The following is a 24573-nucleotide window of genomic DNA, read 5'->3' on the forward strand; positions in this document are numbered from 1 at the left end:
ATCTGTCAGAGAACTACAGAGAACCCAAAAAACACACGAAATACCTATCTCACCTACACACCTATTTCAAATTAATTGTAAACAAAAAATACAAGCAACATAGGCACCCCGCAAACTTCCAAATTCTACAGAGTTCTGTCAAAATAAATAGATATTAAAAGTACTAAAACATTATATATGGTAATAGATATATCAATTGGAGGTAAATTTTATGTACATAAAAATTTCCTGATTTAAAGAGACTTAAAAGCAAATGATATACACTGACACATACTAACACATACACAAACTCAAACATCTTGACCAAACTAACCTAAATTTTTTCAAGAAGACCTGCTTCTCGAAGGTAACTAAAAAGCTTATCCTCATTAAAATCTCTGCCTATAATGGCATCCAGTTTAAGATCCATTCTTCCAACTACGTTAAAATGACGGTTCCTTGCTGATATTAAGCTGGGGCATTCTACTATTAAATGTTTTACTGTGAGGGGAACAAGACAATCCTCACAAAATGGTTCAGGGTCATTGTTCATTAAAAACCCATGAGTAATCCGTGTGTGGCCGATCCGTAACCTACATAATGCAGTCTCTTTCCGACGGTCTTCTAACATATAAGCCAGGGGTTGATTACATCAGAGTTCTCTCATTTTATTATTACTCTCTATTGTCCAATAGAATTGCCAAACTGATTCTACAGTCTTTTTAATTTCAGGAATGTAGTCTGAACAGGGAATTGCTATACTTCTTGGATTTTTTGATGTACCTAACTTAGCCAATTCATCAGCTCGTTCATTTCCAACAATACCAACATGTGAAGGAACCCAGCAGAGGTTAACTGCCTTATGTTTTTGTTTTAATAAAAACAACCACTCTGTTATTTCCAGTACCACAGGGTGTACTGGATTAAAAGATGCCAAAGCTTCCAAGGCACTCTTGGAATCCCTAAAAATGGTAAAATTATCTCCTTTTAAAGTTACAATTTTCTTTAGGGCTGTTAAAATGCTAAAAAGTTCAGCAGTAAAAATAGAAGCACTACTTGGTAATGCATCGCTAACACTACTGTCAGGGTATACCACTCCAAACCCAACGCCTGCACTGGATTTGGAGCCATCGGTAAAGAATTGCCTTGAGTTATCATGTTTTTCAGCATGGCAAAGGAATTTCTGCTTAAGAATATCACCTGAACAGTCTGCCTTGCAACCAGAAAACCATTTACAATATTTCACAGAGGGCAACTTCCATGGAGGGAATCTTGAAAATTTTGCTGGAATTACTTTTCCTTTTATTACATTGAGCTCCTCTAATGCACATTTTACCCTGTATCCAAAAGGCTTTGGATATGAAGGATATTTTTCATAAATACAAAAATTGCCTTTAAAAACAGTATTGTAAGCTAAGGACTCAGGAGTTCTCTGCATGCGGTACCAATATTTCAACAGGGTAAATTTTCTTATCAAATCTAAGGGCAGTTCACCTGCATCCACTAATAAACTAGATATTGGAGAGGATCTAAAGGCTCCTGTTGCAATTCTAATTCCCCCATGATGAACTGCATTCAAAGTATCCAATCTCCTTGTCGTAGCTGATGAGTAGATTTCTGACCCATATGTCAATTTTGAAGCAACTATTGCTTTATAAACATGTAACAAGTGCTTTCTATCAGCCCCCCAATTTGTATGACCTAAGACTTTTAAAACATCTAAGGCCTTCATGCATTTGACTTTGAGGCTCCTGAGATGAGCTTCCCATGTCAACCTGCTGTCAAAGATGAGGCCTAAAAACTTTGTTTCCTGTACACATGCGAGTCTCTGTCCATTTAAAAACAGATCTGGGTCTGGATGAATCCCTCTGATACGGCAAAAATGCATAACAACTGTTTTGGCAGAGGAAAATTTAAAACCGTGCTCAGCTGCCCAACTGTTAACTTTATTTATTACCAACTGGAGTTTTCGCTCTGCAACAGACATTTTAGATGCAGCACACGAAATAGATAAATCATCAACGAACATTGTTGACATTACATCTTTTGGAATTTTTTAGGCTATCCCATTTATGGCTAAGGCAAACAGAGTGACACTTAACACACTTCCCTGTGGTACTCCTTCCTCTTGTTCTTTCAAATTAGACAGAGTACTACCTACTCTCACTTTAAAATAACGGTTTTTTAAAAAGACTTTATAAAAAGTTGGTAGTTCTCCATGCAGACCAATTTCATGCAAGACTTTCATAATTCCATGCCTCCAGGTAATATCATAAGCCTTTTCTCGGTCATAGAAAACCGCCACATAATGCTGCTTGGAAGCAAATGCCTGACAAATTGCATTCTCCAAACATATCAATACATCTGTGCAAGAATGCATACGGCGAAAGCCACACTGAGATGATGATATAATCTTCTTTGATTCTAAAAACCATACCAACCTAAAATTTACCATTTTTTCCATAAGTTTACAAAAACAGGATGTTAAAGCTATTGGTCTATTGCTTGTAGGGACAGATGAATCTTTCCCTGACTTGACAAAGGGTAAAACTGTCGCTATTTCCCAAACACTAGGGTAATCACTCTCCTTAAAAATTCTATTAATAATACTTAAAATAAAAAATTTAGTTTCCTTTGAAGTATTCTTGATCATTTCATATAAAATTTCATCAGGTCCAGGTGCAGTGTTTTTACTATTACTAAGAGCAAATAAAAATTCCTCCATGGTAAAAGGCATATTATATGATTCAGATTTAAAAGAGGTAAAATCAAGTGTTTCAGACTCTGCTAACACTCTCTCCCTGTAGAATGGAGAATTTTCATCCCTACTTGATATCATTGCAAAATGTTCTGCAAAAACATTGCTTACAGCCTTTGAGTCTGTTATAAAGTCACCGTTGACTTTTAAAACAGGGAGGGGACTAGGATTGTACTTTCCTGCTATTTTCTTAATAACTGTCCAGATCTTGGTCATAGGTGTTTTCCAGGTAATTGTTGATATAAAAAGTGCCCATGATTCTCGTCTCGCATGTTTTATTTGCCATCTGAATTTGGCTCGAGCCTTTTTAACCCCTTCAGCACTGGGACGTACACATGTACGTCTTTTACGGTACAGTAATAAAAGACCGGGACGTACGCGTGTACGTCTTTCATCCCTCCTCGAAAAGCAAAGCGTTTTCTTTAGCTTGGATGGTTTCCAGACACAGTATTGTGTACGAGAGAGGTGCTGAAGCTCCACCCACAATTCATTCTAACCAATGAGCGTCCGATGGACGTCGTGACGTCATTTTCATATGGGATATTAGGAGGGGTACTGGCCAACATATACCAGTGCGCCTCAGGCTATTATCTGAGAAGGATGATTACGATTTTGTCCGTAAACCATGTAGATTTGAATTCCAAATCTTTTTCCCCTTTTGATTGCAGTTATTTTATGTTTTTTTTTTCAGTATCATGTCAGATGATAGTGTTTCAGAGTCAGGGTCTGAGTACCTGCCAAATCTATCAGATGATGATTATAGTGATAATTTTTTAGAGGTTGACAGTGACAACGAGTGTTTGGAAGACATTGAACCTCTTGTCGATGAAGGCTGGCAGTTCATAACTGATCCATCTTGTGACTTGCGCCCAGACCCCCCCCCCCCTGATTCACGGAGGGTGGCAATGGGATTCCTGCTTATACACCAGATTTCATCTGCTTACGTGATGCATTTTTTTTCCTTTTTTGTGGTGATGTAATTGACAAATTGTGTGAATGGATGAATGCTCGGGCAGAGTAGTACTTTCATTCAACAGGAAAGCGTAAGGTGAAAGGACTTCTATGGAGGCCTGTTACTTGTGATGAGATGTGTTTTTTATAGCTTGCAGATGATAATGGGGGTGAATAAACTGCCCCATATGTATATACGTATTGGTCACGAGATGCTGTTGCTTTTTTTATCATTATTATTATTATTATTACTATTATTACTGTTTTATTATTATTATTATTATTACCAGCTGCCTAAACATTCATTGATGTATATGCTGTTTCTGTATGAAACCTAGGAATAACTGTTTCAGTAAGAAAACTAGTACTGCTATTACCACTACTACTATTTTACTACTATTTTACTACTTTTTCTGCTACTTTATTTCTATTTACTGCTATTTCTACTACTTTATAACAGTTCCTACTTCTGCAATTACTTTTTCTACTAAATATTCCTATTTTTTCCGATATTCTTACTATATTTTTTGTAATTTTTTGACAATGGGGTAAAAAATATTCATTGATATCCATACACACAATGTTTTCACATAAGAATATGAAGGAAAAATATGAATAACATAAAATTTAGTGGGAGCAAGTAATGATTGATACTCGCGGTCGACAGGGGGTCTCATGCGGTATGCAAGCATTAGCAGCAATGTAGCAGGCCAGTGGCGAAGGGGTTAAAGGAGATCAAGTAGCATTCACAGCGATGTCTTCTGTACCTAGTAAAAGCTGCTCTCATGGCTTTATCTCTTATTTTGCATTGAACATTCCACCATGGAACAGGCTTCCGATGCAATTTTCCACTGGTTTTTGGGATTGCCTTTTCTGCTGCAAACATAAAAATCATTGTTAAATAGAACACTGCTTCTCCTATTGTTGCCATATCTTTTGCATCTAGTTCAGTATAACTGAGTTCCTGAAAAAGGGGCCAATTTGCCTTATTGGTACACCACCTAGGCATTCTGTGTACTGGCTCATATTTCTCAGTTCTGATGACAATTGGAAAATGATCACTGCCGTATAGATCTTCCAACACCTCCCAGTTGAAGTCAATGAATGTATCAGAACTGGTGATGGATAAGTCAATACATGAAAATGTACCAGTCTGAATGTGAAAATGGGTGGGTTTTTCAGTATTCAAAAGGGTCATATCTGAATTTTCTATTGATGATAAGATAAGGTTTCCTCTTTGATTTGTTAAAATGTCACCCCAAAATTCATGTCGACCATTAAAGTCTCCCAATATAAGAAATGGTCGGGGTAGCTGTTCATACAACTGTGTTAACTGTCGTTCAAGTATTGGGTTATTAGGAGGGAGATACAATGAACAAATTGTGTAAGTCTTTTTTAAGTGAATTTTGACAGCTACAGCTTGTAATTGAGTTTGCAACTGTATTTTTGAGTGAGCAATATCTCGTCTTACAAGAAGAGCACTTCCACCCGAATTTCCCTGTATAAGGAATTGGGAGTGGAATGCAAAAAACTCTTTAGGAGTAAGCATTTTGTTGTTGCTTAGCATAGTCTCTTGAAGTGCTAAGCATACTGGATTATAAGTATTAATCTAACAAAGTACCTCTTCATATTTGGCACGAAGTCCCTGGCAGTTCCATTGTAGTATAGCAGAGAAAGTACCTATTTTCTAGAGGATGATCCCCTGTCCAAGATCGTTTTGTTATGTTTTTTCTTCGAAGATGACATCTGAGTTTTGTGACGGACTTTTGGTACAGTTCCAGATGTCGAAGGAGTACTTAGAGGGTCATTTGAATGTACCAAGTGATCACTTATGATGGTATTTGAAACAGCAGTATCTTTAGTATTATCTTCGACCCTTGCAGTATCTGGTTCATCATTTTCAGCTAGTCTAATTTTATTGTCTAAACCAAGCTGAACTGAGTTTAACATTTTGTTTGCCTTAGGTTCAACATTTGTTGCTGCTGTGTTGTATGATAAGATAGTGGGATATGACTCATTATTTTCCGTTAAATCCGATGTTCTATGAGGGTCAGCTGAACCACAGGATGGTGAAGGTTTACTCATTTTTTGTTTTGAATCAACTTTTTCTACGGATGTATCTCCTTTCTCAAGGTGCTTGACTTTTGATTCAGGCATTGTTACAGACTCTTCACTTAAAGTCCTCTTGTTGACAATTTTCCCAGCATCCATTTTTTCTTCTTTATCTTCATTACTCTTTTTGAGATTCAATTTCTTTTGTCTTTCCTCATTTCCTTTTACTGCATCTACAAATGACTTCTGGGTGTTGAATTTCTGCAAAGTCTTTTGTCTTGCTTCTTTAAAGGTAATGCGCTCTTGAGTCTCGATACAAAGTGTTTCTTTTTCAATGAAATACTTGATACATGATTTATGTGCTGCATTATGGTCTCCCCCACAATTAGGGCAGCATGGAGTAAGTTCACAATTCCCATGCTCTTTTCTGCCACAGTTAAAGCATATGGCTGGTTCATTCCTTTCTTTTTTCCTACATGTTGTTATCAAATGGCCAAACATTTGGCAATGGAAACATCTGGGAGCGGGAATATACTGTCTAACTGGCAGGTGAAGCCATGCAGCTTTCAGAAATTTAGGGAGTCTCAAACAATCAAAGGTGAGTATCAAAGTAGGTGTTGGATGTAATATTCCCAATACTTTTTTCTTGATTCGTCTCACATCATACACCTTTTGATCAGCAAATTCTTTTTGGAGAGTGTCCTCTGAATAATGTAGGAGTTCAGTACTATACACTACTCCTTTAGACTGATTCATTGTTTTGTGAGGAGTGCATTTTGCTGTGCTTCCTTCTACAGCATTAATAGACAGTAATTTTCTACTTTCATCTGGTGATGAAACTTCCACAAGCAAGCTTCCTTCACCTTGAGAGGCTATCTTTGGTTCTCTGCCAATGCATTTTACAATATCTCTATGGACATCAAATATATTCAGTTCTTTTATGCTTTTGTCGAGATCAAGAGAAAGGTATTTATTATAAGTCTCAGGTTCTTGAGATCCAAGTAAAATTCCAATATCAGGATTAGCATTCTTATTTCTATTATTAAATCTGCTATTCTTTCCTCTGTTCTGAACTACATAAGGGCTTGTAGTAACAATCAAAGAATCTTTGATGTTTTCATTGGAGGAGGTTGGGGATGGCAAAGGGAGGTCCTTATCCAAGCCTAAGGTTGTCAACGGTGCCAAAGAGTCGGGGGATCCAGGGGACAATGTACTAGACATATTATCCATGTTAGTTTGAAGGAGAAAAAAAAAAGGGGGGGGGGAATATACACACACACACACACACAACAACTGCTTGGGAAGACCAACAAGGTATCGCGGACTAGACAGGGTCCGACATTCTCCACCAATGGCACACATAGAAGTTGCTTCCCCACGGTCTGCCCCATACCCTACCCTTTCGGGATAGCACCAATATGCTTGCAGTGGCCCAGGTATAAGCCAATCTGCCTGCTGGGAGTTCTACCCCCACTAATGGGGACAGACTCCCCACTCCAAACATATTGGTGGGCTTCCGGACAAAAGCCAGGAGTCCCATCCCAAAAACCAGCCCCCCCTGGATTCCGATGGGCTGATCCCTGGAGATGGTTCCGCCCTTAAGATAGCAATGGGAAAATCCCATCACCATCTCTTGGGTCCAAACCGTATTGGGTGGCGACTCACCACCACAACTCCCACAATTAGCTTCGAATGCAAACCCCCTCCAAACCACGAACCCCTCCCAGACTCACCCAAGCAGAAAAATTTTTCGAAAGTGGAAATGTCCACGCAAGTTAATGCCAAAAGTTTTGTACGCGTTCCGTCAGGATCCGGCCTTCGCAAACTTGAAGGCAGAATCCCTTACCCCCTCACCACGTGAAGGAACCTACTTGAGGGGTCACAGGAGTGGAATCCTTCCGTAGTTCAAGCGAGTCATGGCTGACTGACGGAGGATAGCAACAACAAAGATTGCCCTTGCCCTGGGCTAAGACCAGCAATTCAATCATACAAAACATTTGTCACCAACACCAGATTTAAAAACATATATACCCAACCTTTATTAACCCTTAAACGCCAAATGGACGTATTAAACGTTGAGTCAAAATGTCTCCCGTATGCCAAATGGACATACCATACGTCGACTCAAAAAAGTTTTTTTAAAAATTTGCGGAAAAATACTTATAGGCCTACCAGCTGAAAACTTTTGAATCACGCGCCTTGGGGGATGCTGGGAGTTCACGGATCAAGGTGTTGTCTTGTTTACAATCGTTACGCAGGCGCGCAAGCGCGAATTTCTTTCTTGCCGCACTAAAAAGTATCTGTGACACATCTCGGAAATTATTTCGTCACTTTGACATAATTTTTGTACCATTTTAAATTAGCCGTTACATGGAGTATTATATATGAAAATGCGCGCATTTTTATGTAGAATACAAAAAAAAAATACTCATGATTGTAGCTTTTATCAGTTTTGAGATATTTTTATATAAATAACGATAAGCTGAAAACTTTTGAATCACGCGCCTTGGGGGATGCTGGGAGTTCACGGATCAAGGTGTTGTTTTGTTTACAATCGTTACGCAGGCGCGCAAGCGCGAATTTCTTTCTTGCCGCACTAAAAAGTATCTGTGACACATCTCGGAAATTATTTCGTCACTTTGACATAATTTTTGTACCATTTTAAATTAGCCATTACATGGAGTATTATATATGAAAATGTGCGCATTTTTATGTAGAATACAAAAAAAAAAATACTCATGATTGTAGCTTTTATCAGTTTTGAGATATTTTTATATAAATAACGATAAGTGCCAAAATTTCAACCTTCGGTCAACTTTGACTCTACCGAAATGGTCAAAAAACGCAATTGTAAGCTAAAACTCTTATATTTTAGTAATATTCAATCATTTACCTTAATTTTGCAACTAATTGGAAGTCTCTAGCACAATATTTCGATTTATAGTGAATTTATGAAAAAACTTTTTCCTTACGTCCGCGTGGTAACTCTTCCGAAAAAAATCATACATGCGATTGTGGTAATGTTTGCACCATTTTAAAATTAGCCATTATATAAAGTTTTATAGTATATGGAAATGTGAGCAATTTCATGCACAATACAACTAAAAACAACCCATGGTTGTAGCTTTTATCAATTTTGAAATATTTTGATATAAAAAATGATGTGACAAATTTTCAACCTTTGGTCAACTTTGACTCTACCGAAATGGTCAAAAAACGCAATTGTAAGCTAAAACGCTTATATTCTAGTAATATTCATGCATTTACCTTCATTTTGCAACAAATTGGAAGTCTCTAGCACAATATTTCGATTTATGGTGAATTTATGAAAAAAATAACATTTTCTTTACGTCCGCGCGGTAACTCTTCCGAAAAAATCATACGTGCGATTGTGGTAATGTTTGCACCATTTTAAATTAGCTGTTACATAAAGTTTTATACATGAAAATGTGCGCAATTTCATGTAGAATACAACTAAAAATAATTGAAGGTTGTACCTTTTCTCATTTTTGAAATATTTGCATATAAATCACGATAAATAGAAAAAAACCACGTTCGGTCAAATTTGACTCTACCGAAATGGTCGAAAAACGCAATTGTAAGCTAAAACTCTTAACAGTCTAGTAATATTCAGTCATTTATCTTCATCTTGAAACAAATTTGAAGTCTCTAGCACAATATTTAGATTTATGGTGAATTTAAAAAAAAAACTTTTCTTCCCTCCGCGCGCGGATTCTCTGCCACAAATCTCCGAAATGCATACGTCCCATTCTCGGAATATTTATTCCGTTTCATATTAGGCATTTCATAGAGTTTTATATATGAAAATGTGCGCAATTTAATGTGGAATAAAACGAAAAATATTTGAAGGTTGTAGCTTTTCTTACTTCCGAAATAATTGCATATAAAATAATATATATAAAAAATTTGACATTCGGTCGAATTTAACTCTTCAGATATGGTCGAAAACTGCAATTGTAAGCTAATACTCTTACAGTATAGTAATATTCAATCATTTGTCTTCATTTTGAAAGAAATTGGAAGTCTCTAGTACAATATTTAGATTTATGGTGAATTTTTGAAAAAAATATTTGTTTACGTCCGCGCGTTACGAATTCATGCATTATTTTGTGATAATATTTTCTCTGTGTTGCTTTTATCGTTTTACAATGTGTTATATACCAAAATGATCGCAATTTAGTGTAAATTACAAAAAAAAAGTAACTTGTTACCTTTAACCGTTTTGCGCACAGCGCGATTTGAATACAATTATATATGAAATTTCGTTTTTGCGCTATCATATATCGCATTATTTATATATGATAATGATAATTTTTTTCATTTCTGATGGTTTCATACTAAACTTCAGCCAATGACAAAAAAAGGAGCCAAAAATGAACTCTTAATCTTGAAAACTAAGCGCGCTGTGATTTTTTGAAAAAAATATTTTTTCTGCTTCCCCGCTCACTCTGAAACACCTCCGGCACACGGGAGACAATTTTTTTTTTTACCGCTTCGGCGTTTAAGGGTTAAAAATCCGACCTAACAGACTGGTGGGTATCCCAGGTACTCAGTACCCCCAGCTTTCCTTGAACTCAACGACCTATTTCAAGGCGAAAAGTTAGCATAGAGGTGACGACCCCTGTGTGTTTCTCCCAACACCATGCCAGAAACCGCAACCGGACCCAACGTTCTGCAATTCTCGAAAACCGTTTCTATCTCTTTGAGATAATGGCTCGCAAAAACCGAATTCGATCTCCAGAACGTATTCTGAAGAATCGTAGATAGAGATAAATTCTTTCTAAATGCTAAAGAAGTAGCAACTGCTCTAACTTCGTGAGCTTTAACTCTCAGAACGGAAAGATTTTCGTTCTTGGACTGCGAGTGAGCTTCCCTGATAAGTTCTCTAATAAAGAACGATGTAGCATTCTTAGAAAGAGGACGAGAGGGATTTTGAACCGAGGTCCAGAGCTTAGATGATTGGCCTCTAATCTCTTTAGTGGCAAGAAGATACTGCTTAATTGCCCTGACTGGACATAAGAGCCTTTCTTCCTCCTCATGTCCTACCAAATCAAATAAATTCCTAACCACAAAACTCCTAGGCCAAGGATTAGACGGATTCTCGTTTTTGGCTAGAAAAGTTAGAGAGACCGAAAATACAGCATTCCCTTGAGAGAAACCGACTCTTTTGTCTATAGCGTGCAATTCACTGACACGCTTTGCAGAAGCTAGGGCAATAAGAAAGTCTTCTTAGTCAAGTTCCTAAGTGAAGCTGACTTCAAAGGTTCTAACGGTAGACCCATGAGGAACTTAAGCACCACATCTAAGCTCCAAGCCACTGTATCTTGAGGGAACTTAGTGGTTTCGAAAGACCTAATGAGGTCCGACAGATCCGGGTTGGAGGAAATATCCAAACCCCGGTGTCGAAAAACCGAAGAAAGCATACCTCTATATCCTCTGATCATAGAGGGAGCTAGTTTCTTATATTCCCTAAGAAATAGAAGAAAATCTGCTATTTCTGTTAGAGGTCGCAGAAGTAGAGACTTTAGCGCCTCTACACCACTCTCTGAAGATTCTCCACTTACCTTGATAGAGCTTGTTAGAAAACTCTCTCCTACAACGAGCGATAGCTTCTCCAGCTCTTCTTGAAAACCCTTTCGCTCTGACAAGATTCCGGACAGTCTGAACCCTGTCAGAGCTAGAACGGACAGGTTTTGGTGGTACCTCTTGAAGTGAGGTTGTTTGAGAAGCCACTTCTCTGGAGGAAGAAGTTTGGGGAAGTCTACCAACAACTGGAGAAGGTCCGGGAACCACTCTTTCCTGGGCCAAAAGGGAGCGATTAACGTCAGTGTTACATTGTTGTGTGACATGAACTTGTTCAGTACCTCTCTTATTAGTTCGAACGGAGGGAATGCATAAGCGTCCAGACCCGACCAATCCAACAGCATTGTGTCTACCGACCAAGCTAGAGGGTCTGGAACTGGAGAACAAAAGAGAGGAAGACGGTTGTTCCTTGATGTCGCGAACAGGTCTATGGACGGTCGTCCCCAAAGGAGCCAAAGTCTCTGACAAATCTTGTCGTCCAAAGTCCACTCAAGTGGTAACACTTGCTGTTGACAACTTAGCTCGTCCGCCAGGACGTTCATCTTTCCCGGAACAAATCTCGGAACTAGCTGAACATTTGCCTCGTTTGTCCATCGGAGGAGATCCTCGGCTACTTCGTACAGAGTGAAAGACTGAGTCCCCCCTGTTTCCGCGCGTACGAGAGCGCCGTGGAGTTGTCAGAATGCACTGCCACTATCTGCCCTTCTACTAAGTTCCGAAACTGTCTTAGCCCCAGGAAAATTGCTAGAAGTTCCTTTACATTTATGTGGAACTTCTCCTTCGCTGACCAAGCTCCTGAAGCACGGCGATTCCCCAGCAGGGCTCCCCAACCTGTGTCCGACGCGTCGGAAAAGAACTGTAGGTTCGGGAGGATGGGTCGTAAATCTAACCCTTCTTCCAATCTTGCCCGAGACAGCCACCACCTAAGATCTTCTTTTATTTGGTTTGTGACAGGAAAGGTAATCGAGTCCAGTTGCGTCTTCCTGCACCACGAAGCTCTCAGAAAGAACTGCAGAGGTCTCATGTGCAGTCTTCCCAACTTCACGAATTTCTCCACCGAAGTCAACTTGCCCAGGAGCCTCATCCACTGATTGGCAGAACTTACCTCTTTGTCCAAGAACTCTTGAACTGTCTCCAGGCAGCCTTGGACCCTCTTCGGGGACAGAAAAGCCCGAAAAACTTGAACATTCAGTCATCCCCAAATAGAGGATGCTCTGCAAAGGTACAAACTGAGACTTCTGTTTGTTGACCAGAATTCCTAACTTTCTGGCAAGAGCCAGAGTTGTTCCTAGGTCCTTCATGCACCGACTCGCTGACTCCGACCGAAGAAGCCAATCGTCCAGATAGAGGGAGATTCTTACTCCAAAGATGTGAAGCCAGCTGCCTATCAGGGACAGAACCCTGGTGAATACTTGAGGAGCGGTCGCCAGTCCGAAGCAAAGCGCCCGAAACTGAAACACCTTGCCTTCGAACATGAACCTCAGGTACTTCCGAGATTCACGATGTGTCGGAATGTGAAAATAAGCGTCTTACATGTCCAGAGAAACCATCCAATCCCCCTGTCTGATGGACTCCAGAACCGACCGAGTGGTCTCCATATGAAATTTTGTTTTCTGGACATGCAAGTTCAAGGTGCTCACATCCAACACAGGCCTCCAGCCCCCTGATGACTTGGGAACTACAAAAAGGCGATTGTAAAACCCCGGAGGAAATTCCCCCTCTATCTGCTCTATAGTCTCTTTGAGAATAAGCGCTTCCACTTCCGCGGCTAGCGCCAGAAATTTGTCTGAGCCCGGAGAGTATGCCCGGAATGGAATTGGCACAGGTGAGAGCGAGGGAGGTGAAACGAGAGGAATACGGTAGCCGAACTTGAGTACTTGAACTACCCAGGCTTCTGCTCCTCTGTTTTCCCATTCTTCCCAAAACAGACCCAGCCTGCCTCCCACTGGTGCATGAAGAACTGAGCTTTCACTTGGAAGGTTTGTTGACCTTGGCCGAGGTCTTTGACTGAGGTCGCAAATTCAACTTTGGCCGAATGAAGCGCTTGGGTTTTCTCCCTCGAAAGGGCGCCTGGGCCAGAGGGGAAATGGAAGAAACAGCCACTGAAGGAGCTTTAGGTCTCTTAGTAGACTGTGCTAGCAAATCAGAAGTCGATTTCTTATCTAGAGCAGACAAAATTGACGACACTACATCATCTGGAAAGAGGTTATCTTTCACAACAGGAGCAAACAAAAGAGCAGACTTCTGTTGAGAAGTGACCCCTTTAGAAGCAAAGGAGCACCAAAGTTGCCTTTTCTTAAGGGTACCAAAGGCGATGAACGAAGCTAACTCATCACATACATCCCTAATGGATTTCTCCGCACAGGACAGAACACCAATCCAATCCTCTGCTAAGTCCTGTGAAAGAGAAGGACAGTCTTCGATCTTGGCCGCCAAAGCGCCAATAGTCCAATCAAGAAAGCTAAATATTTCCAAAAGTTTAAATTGGTTCTTTACAACGTGGTCTAACTCAGGCGCTGTAAAGAAAACTTTCGCAGCAGGTCTTCTAGAGGAGTCAATTAAACTGGAGAAGTCTCCCTGGAAGGAAGCAGAAACTCCCAGAGAAGGAGCTTCCCCAGTTACATAAAACCTATACCTCTTACGAAGCAACCTAGAGGGAGGGTAAGCAAAAAGAGCCTTCCCTAAGTCTCTTTTCATAGACATCCATTTCTCCGTTTCTTTTAACGAATGTCTAACCGCTTTAGAAAGAACAAGTTTTGGGAGGAGAGGGTCCAAAGTTTTCCTCCTCATCAAAAAAGTCGAAGTCGGGGAGCGCGGAGCCGCTTTCTCAAAATAATCTGGATAAGAAACCAGAAGATACCTAAGGAGACGTGAATAACACGAAAGGTGATGTGAATCCTCCTCCTCTCCGTCTTCCTCATTCTCCGATACCGCCGAAGAAGTAGACGGAACTACCACATTATCTGCAGGCTTCGAACTACCCTTGGACTCATTCATCCAGTTAGTTAACATCTCTAACTGCTTGCGCAAAGGCGCCAAAGAAGTATCAATAACAGGTAAAGAAGGCTTGGAAGAGACTAAATGCTCTTCAGGAGGAAGAATAACTACTTGCGCCTCGCTCGGAGCAGCCGAAATTCGAGGCAAAACAGGCAAAAAAGCGACTAAGGAAACACCCTTAGATCAACAAGGTGACAATACTACAGCGCTAAAGCCACGATCTCTACTAGTAGATGGAGCTGAAAAGGGAACAGCTTGAGGCGAAGAACAAGCCACTAACGGCCGAGGCGCAACACTACTCTCAGGCTCCTTATACCACTTGACTGGAGGAGGCGAAGAATCGGCACCTGAATGCCTCTTTAAGGGACGCCAAACGGACGAATCTCACCAAGTGCGGTGCGCGACCGGAGACAAATCGCTTGAATCATTTGAAAGGCGTCTAACCGCAACGCCTTTCCAATACTTACTCGAGTCCTGTTGAGGCGCAACAGTATCAACAAGAGAGGCGCCTGTCTGTGGGCAACTCACGATCGCCTCCCTTGGACTTACGGTATGTCTTCTCCCCGGTGCGAGGCAGCTGGACAGTGACCTTTGCCTAGGAGACGTGTCAGGACAGACCGACGCACCCTCAACTACACTCTTACCTGAAACCGCTTTCTCCAAAAACGTCTTAACCGAATTACCCAGTTGCATAACCGTATTCGCTAGTACTAAAAATTTCTGATCGAACCTCGATTCCAGACTAGCAATGGTGTTGGAAGAAACTACACGGGAAGCCGGAGAAGGGGGGTTAGTAGCAGGAATAGGAGGTGTAGTTAAAGGAGACATAACAATTTGAGGAGAAACAGAAACAGAAGGAACAGATGCATCGCAAGAAGAGGCAGAAGAAGCTGCGCTAAGCTTTCTTTCCCTAAGCGCTGCTTTCCTAATTCTGTCTTTCGCTAATTTCTCCGAGTATGAACTAAAAAACTTCCATTGAGATTCAGTCCAATCACTACGTTCATTACATGTTCGATCTGCTGAACAAACCTGTCCCCTACACTTAACACATTTAGTGTGAGAATCATACTCTAATTTGGATAATCTAGTTTTACATCCTGAGATGCAAAACCTAACTCCCGACGGACTAGAATCCAACATGGCAATGCCTAAATATACAAATTAACAACAACGCCAAATAAGAGTACTTCACCAATTCCGAAGATCAAATCCACTAGAAAACAGCGAAGCAAAGTCATCCAACCGCACCGACCACTAATGTTCACCAGACGCCGGCAGGAAAAGAATTGGATTCACCTGGGCAGTTGTACCTGGTTCTCCCGCGAGTGGAGGGAGATGACATCATCGCCACCAGTGTTGGCGACGCCTACGTGCCAAATTTGAATTTAGTCTCCTGCCGCTCGTGGAAATCACGGCTGTATAATTGTTTGGTAAGACATTACAATAAAAACAAAAACTTCTGTAATAAATTTTAGGTGTTAATTGACGTAATATGAGTACAGGCAGTCCCCAGGTTACGACAGGTTCGGCTCACAATGTTCCGAGGTTAAGGCGCTTTTCAATTATATTCATCAGAAATTATTTCCAGAGTTACAACGCCTACAACGCTGATCTGGCAGATGAAATATGACACCAAAAATGAAAAATAATCAATATTTGAAGGTTTTTTTTCATGTAAAATGCAATAAGAATGCAGTTTACATAGTTTTTAATGCACCCAAAGCATTAAAAGTAAGGTTTTCTTAGGGTTTTTGATGATGTTCCGGCTTACGACGCGTCTCAAGAACAGAACCCCCGTCGTAACCTGGGGACTGCCTACCTCTATAAATACTAAATACCAAATTCAGGCACTCGTTCCTATTGCTATTATTATTATAAAGGATTAGTTTATCCAGACCTCTGAGCTTAACGACGGCTCTTATTAGAATCTTACGACCGAGTTCCAGCTGGCGCTGAAAGTAATTCCTTATGTAAAGGACCAATGGTTTGTATAACATGTAGGAACAAATGGAGAGTAAATTCATTATGCAGAAGCACTGGTTGATTACACTGGTGACAAAAGGATACTGCCTGCCAGCAGGTGTTTGTAGCTAGAAGCCACCTGATGGATTGTGAAGGAATTAAGGCCAGTAGTTAGAATAAAATGGAAGAACCTTTAAATTTTGCTGTCTGCTTGCTGGCACAGAAGGTAAAGCTGTATAATGGATAGGCGAGTTTCCCTTAGATTATAAATTAGGCTTGCACAATTTGTAGTATCGTGGGGTAGAATAGTATGTGATAGTATCAGTTGGGCTTCTGGGGGCACCAGAACAGTTGACAGACAACCTGGATGACAACTATGAGATGGGAGGATGTTGATGAGTAGCATGAATGTGGACAAAATGATGATGATGATTGAACAAAAATGATATTTTTATGATAAAATAAAGTTTCACATATACTTACTGAACAGTTACATAGCTTATAGCTTCTTACCTGCGGCAGTCGAAATTCAAATTGTTGGCGCCAGCGGCGTTGCTATCTTAAGTATAGGTGAAACAAGACCCGCCCACATCCGGGAACCCTGGGTTCTGCTAGCCTTCTACCGTTAATTTTCGTTTAGCCGACACGTCCATCTGTGGGGAGGAGGGTGGGCTTTGATTATGTAACTGTTTGGTAAGTATATGTGAAACTTTATTTTATCATAAAAATATCATTTTCACATAAGTGACTTACCGAACAGTTACATAGCTGAATCCAAACTACCCGGAAGGAGGGTAGATGGACTACATAAAAATGACAGTAAGACCACATTAAATAGCAAATGTTGCAGTACCCTACCTTGTGAGAGAGCAGCTGCAGGAGAATACTGCCTCTGGTTGGCGCTCTCATCACTCGTAGGAGACGTGGCAGTATAGGCCAGGGTCGTTCCTACTTAGTGGGATTTTGTAACCATGGACAAGACCGTTGGTTGACAAAATATTAAAAAACAGATAATGCCCTTGCCCTGGGCTTCAAAAAACAGATAAAAAACAACAGACCATCACCTATACCAAAAATAATGACATACTCAAAAGTAATAAATAAGATCTGGAGGTTATCCAAGGTACTATGAGCCTCCAGTCTGCCCACGACTCAACAACCTAAAACAAGGCGAGGAGACAGTAGAGGATAGAAAGTTCCCCTATGTTTCCTTTCCCAACACCATGCCCGCTACCAACAAAGGACCCAATTTACAACAACTATCATAGGTAGCCTCTACATTCTTCAGGTAAAATGAGGCGAACACAGATCTCGATCTCCAAAACGTAGATTGAAGAATCGAGGAAAGCGACATATTGTGCTTGAAGCTTAAGGATGTCGCCACTGCACGTATTTCATGTGCTTAAAGCACATTTAGAGTCTGATCTTGGACTGAGAGTGTGACTCCAGTATCAGACTTCTCAAAAAGAACGAAATAGCGTTCTTGGAGAGGGGTTTTGCAGAATTCTTAACCGAACACCAAAGTCGGTTGGAATTACCTCTTAACGGATTGTGTCCTTGACAGGTAACATTTCAGAGCTCTGACAGGACATAGTAAATATTCTTCGTCCATCGGACCCACTATATTAGATAATCCCTTAAGTACAAAAGATTTAGGCCATGGGTTAGAGGGAGATTCGTTCTTTGCTAAAAATTCGTTAACAAATGAACAAACCGCATTACTATTTTTGAACCCCACCTCTTTGTGGATGGCTTGTAACTCACTCTCCCTGCTGTAGCCAATGCGAAGAGAAAAAGTGTCTTCCTCGTTACATCTCTCAAAGACGCTTCACGAAGAGGCTCGAATCGTGAAGACATCAGAAAAGTTAAAACTACGTCCAAGTTCCAGTCCACACTATCCTTCTTGGATACTTTTACTGTATTAAATGATTTAATTAAATCTCCAATATCCTGGTTAGAGGAGATGTCAAGCCCTCTATGCTTAAACACTGAGGACAGCATAGCTCTGTACCCTTTAATTGTCGATACCGACAAGTTCTTAACTTCTTTAAGGTACAGCAAAAAATCAGCTATTTCTGTCACAGAGGTTTTAGAAGACAAGAAATTGTCTTCTGCACCACATCCTAAAGACTCCCCACTTCGATTGGTAAAGCTTGGCAGAAGAGCTTCTTCGACAGTTAGCAATAGCCTCTGCCGCTCTACGAGAAAACCCCTCAGCTCTGACGAGTTTCCGGACAGTCTGAACCCTGTCAGTGACAGAGCGGACAAATTCTGATGATACCTGTCGAAGTGGGGCTGTTTGAGTAGCCGAGGATACTGAGGAAGAAGTCTGGGATGGTCTATAACCAACTTGAGAAGGTCTGGGAACCACTCTTTCCTGGGCCAGAATGGTGCTACCAGCGTCATTGACACATTTTGATGCGAGAGGAACTTGTTCAACACCTCTCTGATCATTCCAAATGGGGGAAAGGCGTAAACGTCTAGACCCGTCCAATCCTGAAGCATTGCGTCGGTCTTCCAAGCAAGAGGATCTGGAACTGGGGAACAAAAGATCGGAAGTCGATTGTTCCTCGACGTGGCAAACAGATCCATTGAAGGTCTTCCCCAAAGTTTCCAAAGTTCCTGACAAACTTTGTCTTGCAATGTCCACTCCGTGGGAAGAACTTGGTTTACTCGACTGAGTTCGTCCGCCAGTACATTTAACTTCCCCTGTACAAACCTCGGAACGAGGGAAATATCCCGATCTTGAGACCAGAGAAGGAGATCTTCTGCGACTTTGTTGAGGGAGAATGAATGGGTTCCTCCCTGATTCCTGATATAAAATAGAGCGGTGGTGTTGTCGGAGTATACTGCCACTCTCTTTCCCATGACCAAAGGAGCGAATGCTTGCAGACCGAACCAAATCGCCTTCAACTCCTTCATGTTGATGTGATTCAACCTCTCTTTCTCTGACCATAATCCTGAGATCTTTTTGGTCCCTAGGAGAGCTCCCCAACCTCTGTCCGATGCGTCGGAGTATAATTCTAGGTCTGGGTTCCATAATGTCAGGGAGAGACCCTCTTGCAATCTTTCCCTCGACATCCACCATCTCAAGTCCTTCTTGATCTCTTCCGACACTGGGAACGAATACATGTCTGGTTGAGACTTCCGACACCAACTCGCTTTGAGAAAAAACTGAAGAGATCTCATGTGAAGACGACCCAACTTTACAAACATCTCTACTGATGATAACGTCCCTAGGAGACTCATCCATTCCAAGGCGGACGAGGACTGACGGTTCAGGAATTGGCTCACTTTTTTGAGGCAAGATTCTATTCTTTTCGGGGACAGAAAAACCCGAAAAGTCTGAGAGTCCAGAATCATCCCCAAATAGGGGATTTTCTGGGAAGGCACTAATTGAGACTTCTCCAGGTTGATGAGAATTCCCAATTGACTTGCTAATGACATTGTCTTCCGTAAATCCTTCACGCACTGTGTCCTCGAACTCGATCTGAGAAGCCAGTCGTCCAGGTAAAATGCTGCATTTATGCCCAACATATGCAACCATTTCCCCAATGGAGCAAGAACACGAGTAAATACTTGAGGAACCGAAACAAAGGGCTCTGAATTGATACGTCCTCCCTTCGAACACAAATCTCAGGAACTTCTTTGAACTCTGGTGAATCGGCACATGAAAATAGGCGTCCTGCATGTCCAGGGACACCATCCAATCGCCTGGGCGAAGTGCCGACATCACAGAACGATTTGTCTCCATATTGAACTTTGTCTTCAGCACATAAAGGTTCAATGTGCTTACATCTAGCACTGGCCTCCAACCTCCCGAGGCTTTGGGAACTACAAAGAGTCTGTTGTAGAATCCCTGAGAACTGTCGAGGACTTCCTCTACTGCTCCCTTCTTGATGAGTGCATTGACCTCTGCTGCTAAAGCCAAAGCCTTCTCTGATCCTGGAGAATATGCTGTTAAGCTGATTGGTGTATCGGAGAGAGGAGGATCTAGAACAAAAGGAATCGAGTATCCCTCTCGAAGAACTTGCACTACCCATTGCTCTGCACCTCTTCGACTCCATTCTTCCCAAAAAAGATGGAGTCTTGCCCCTACTTGCACGTGAAGGAACGGCTTCTCACTTGTCCGAAGGTTTGGAGGGGGGGGGAGGTTCTTTGAAGACTTGTACTGTGGACGCAAATTAGTCCTGGGTCGTTGCCACTTAGGTTTATTCCCTCGAAAGAGATGCTTCTGAAGAGGAGAAGACTTAGCTCCTGTCGGAGTAGGCTCTTTCGGACGTCTAGAAGACTGAAGAAGGAGATCATTAGTAGATTTCTTTTCTAAATCCGATAGAATTTGTTGAATGGTTTCTTCAGGGAAAAGGTGAGATTTACAGAGAGGAGCAAACATGAGAGCCGACTTCTGGTTATTAGTGACTCCTTTAGACACGAAAGAACACCACCTTTCTCTCTTCTTCATTACTCCCATTGTGAAAAGGGCTGCTAATTCTCCCGAACCATCTCTAACAGCCTTATCCGCACAGGACAGAACTCCTAACCAATCTGTGGCAAAATCTTCTTCTAAAGACTGACAGTCTTCAATCTTGCGGGCTAAAGAGGTAATAGTCCAGTCCAAAAAACTAAATACCTCAAATACTTTAAAAATATTCTTCACCAGATGGTCAAGCTCCGAAGAAGAAAACAAAATTTTAGCTGACGAAAAAGCTGCTCTTTGGTGTGAGTCCACTAAACCGGAGAAGTCTTCCTGGGAGGAGGCAGACACTCCCAAAGAAGGAACTTCTCCAGTTGCGTAGAAGCGATACGCTTTACTCTGAAGCTTAGAAGGCGGGAATGCAAACGAAGCCTTACCTGTTTCCCTCTTCTTAGAAAGCCACTCTGTTGACTCCTTAAGGGCCTGCTTCGAGGACTGAGAAAGAACCAGTTTAGGTAGACACGAATACGCTGTCTTCCTATCTTTAACGAACATTGAAGGCGGTGAAGACTGAGAAGCAGGTTCAAAGTAATCTGGATAAGTGGAAAGGAAAAATTTAAGAAGACTCGAATAAGCCGACGAATCCTTGTCATCTTGATCCAAAGCTTCCTCTTCAGACTTCACGGAAGCGGAGTCGAAATCAGGCTTATGTTGTACCCCGGTGGAGGATTTCAACAAACTCATAAGATCCTGGAAATGCTTCTTAAATGGAGCTAAGGGAGAATCGTCTAAAACTGTAGAAGTCGATGGTCTTTCAGTCGAAGAACGAATCTTTCTAACAGGTGAAGTCTCCGCACAACGAGTCGACACAGGCGAACAACCAGTCAAAATTCCTATCGACTCACGGCGAGGGGAGTCGAACGAAGACGAGCGAATACGCTTCTCTGGACAGTAATACGGAGTCGAACAAGGCGACCGAGCCGAAACTGCGACTGAGACTCGCTTGGGAGAGTTGAGCGATCGTGAATTATCACGAAGTTTAGTCCGAGATCCATTGCTTCTAGCCGAAAAATGCGACTGCGGAGGAGATTCACTAAATATCACATCCGGAGCAAAACTACACAAAGGTTGAGGACTCCAATGCCTCTTAGACTTCTTAACAGGAGTCGGTGACGAATCACCCCCAAGAATCGAATGTCTTTTTAACGGTCGAGACATCAAATCACTTCGCCTTTTACGCACTGGCGATTGCACTTCCAAATCAGAAGACACACGAGAATCACAAACACTAATACCTTTCCACATCTTTTTGGACGACACCCGCGAGTCGACGGAGCCGACGGCTGACCGTGGGCAAACTCCCCCAGACTCCTTCCGACCTCCGGTATGTCTTCTCCCGGTTGCGGGGGAGCGGGACAGTGACCTTCGTCTGGGAGTCGAGGGGGAACGGACAACCACCTCTTCAGGCGCAACATTAACACTTTGCACTGCACTAGATTTCACTGTACTATCTACAAATGCTTTAAAAGACATGCCTAACTTCATAACTGATTCAGCTAACACTTCGAACTTTTTTTCCATCTTGGACTCAAGCAAGGCAATGGTGTTGGGTTTGGAAACATGGGCAACTTAAACAGGGGTAATCAAAGGAGAAGTAGGAGGACTATTAATTGGAGAAATGTTCTCTAATAAAGGAGAGGCAAGAGAAGACTTATTTGTCTCCGAAGGAACAGGAGTAGTTTCTAACCTATTCTTACTACTAGCCCTAAGAGCTGCCTTCCTCTTCCTATCCTTCTCCATTTTCTCAGCATGCGATCTAACCGCCTTCCATCCCTGTTCATCCAATCCTTTACATTCATCACATGTCACATCCATACCATTACAATTTTGTCCTCTGCATTTAGTGCACTTAGAGTGCGGATTGTGACATAACTTAGCTAATCTTGTTTTGCAGCCAGCGCTGCAAAACCTTACAGCAGATGAACTAGAATCTGACATAATTAGCAATAATGACGAAAAACTGAATAGAGATAGCTAACTGGCAAGAAAAAACAAAAAACTTGTACATCACCAAACAAAAACCAAAATCCAAAATGGCGACGCAGGAGACTGCAGCGAAAATCTCACAGGTGTTACCCCGTGAGCGGCAGAAACGAAAATTGACGGTAGAAGGCTAGCAGTACCCAGGGTTCCCGGATGTGGGCGGGTCTTGTTTCACCTATACTTAAGATAGCAACGCCGCTGGTGCCAACAATTTGAATTTCGACTGCCGCAGGTAAGAAGCTATAAGCTATGTAACTGTTCGGTAAGTCACTTATGTGAAATGTGAAATTATTTTCTCTTGCATATTTTTTTCAATTCATTCATTCTTACAGTACTATAGCCCCAATACTGTTAATTCTAGAAAAGGAAGGATCAGATGGCTAGTGTGTTTGATTTGTATTTATAGTTTTTACTTTATTTCAAACAAACCTGCCTTTGCATTATGTTCCATTTCGACCTAACGGTACTGTAACAGTTTAAATTATGTGGATTTTAATTAACAACTTGAGGATTTACTTTGTGATGTCTATACCATAATGATGAAATATAATTCAATAGGGCATTTCTCCCCTACCCCCCTTCCTTAATTGAAAGCGTGAAGATGTAACTTGGAAAAAGTCAAACCTGACAACGCATTCTTCTTCTCTTGGTGATCCAGAGTTACGACAGCAATACCAGTCGAAGGATCTTTCTCTAGCAGAACTTGTCCTTGTCCGAGGGAACTGAGTTTCGTTCTCGCTTGGCTTATTAGGGTGCTGTGGTGCCTTTGACATTGTAAGACTTTCTTCCAAATGTTACAGACTTGTTTATGGCTCCTTCCAGTAAATATCATCTGCAAATAATCATAATTTATAGCGACTTCTAGATCATCTGCAAATAATAATTTATGGTTATTTCTGGAGGGAGCTCTAAAAATGTATAATTTACAAAGACTTTTACTTGCCAAAAACTGGGGATAACAACTCAACCATTTTTGGAGGAACCCTCTGATAATGCATGTCCTTTATAATTATGCTTGGAAAAACACTGAAAAATTCACATCAAGTTTTGGAAACAAATAATCTGAAACAGTATTATAAATATTTCAACTGAATTTTGACCTTGTAAAACTTTTTCTTTACATACACATGAAATTCTAAACATTGGAATTCTTGTACCTGAATGTTGAAAATAGTACCTTTTTTATGACACTAAGGTGAAATCACAATTTTTGAAAGTAAATTGTATTTTTCTAACTATACAAACCTAAGGTCCTTTACATAATGAATTACTTTCATCATAGCTGGAATTACGGCCGTTAAATTTTTGAACAAGGTGGTTAGGCAGTAACTACCGTCTGGTAGGCAGGTAGTCCCGCCTGCCTGGATGTAAGCACTCCACTTTGCCTTTCGGCCCAGGTTCAAATTAAGGGGTGGCATGAGGTGGCCATAAATGTAAAGGAAGAATACAATTTACTTTTAAAAATTGTGATTTGTTCCTAGACAATATACAAACCCTCGCTTCTTTACATAAAGAAGACTCACTGATTGGTGGCAGGAATGTGAGTGAACCTCTAGAACTGACTGGAGTTCTGCACACCTGGGCTATTCCTCCTGGTCTTAAGAGCAAGGAGGAATGCCCTGCCTCTGACAACTTGATCGTATAGGAGCTGCATGATCAAGAGTCAGACTTCTGGGCCTTTTTGAAATAAATGAGGAATCATAACTCATCCAAAAATGGGCTGGGAAGAATATTTTAGAGTCGGAGGCATTAATGCAAAGTTCTGGGAAGGGTTTGCATTATTGCCAACCTCCTTCCTCTCCTTGCTAGAGGA

At 41.3% G+C, this 24573-nt stretch overlaps 1 protein-coding gene across 3 annotated transcripts in view; it reads right to left on the minus strand.

Moving 5' to 3' along the window:
* LOC135200316 (ethylmalonyl-CoA decarboxylase-like) overlaps window positions 1-24573 on the minus strand; it is a 62543-nt gene that overhangs the window by 3066 nt on the left and 34904 nt on the right. For all 3 annotated transcript variants that reach the window (XM_064228870.1, XM_064228871.1, XM_064228869.1), the window contains exon 2: window positions 23385-23592. In XM_064228870.1, the coding sequence (XP_064084940.1) occupies window positions 23385-23592 (208 nt within the window). The remainder of the gene's footprint in view (window positions 1-23384; window positions 23593-24573) is intronic.

The sequence above is a fragment of the Macrobrachium nipponense genome, chromosome 26 (genome assembly GCF_015104395.2).
Source record: "Macrobrachium nipponense isolate FS-2020 chromosome 26, ASM1510439v2, whole genome shotgun sequence".
NCBI classification, from domain to species: domain Eukaryota; kingdom Metazoa; phylum Arthropoda; class Malacostraca; order Decapoda; family Palaemonidae; genus Macrobrachium; species Macrobrachium nipponense.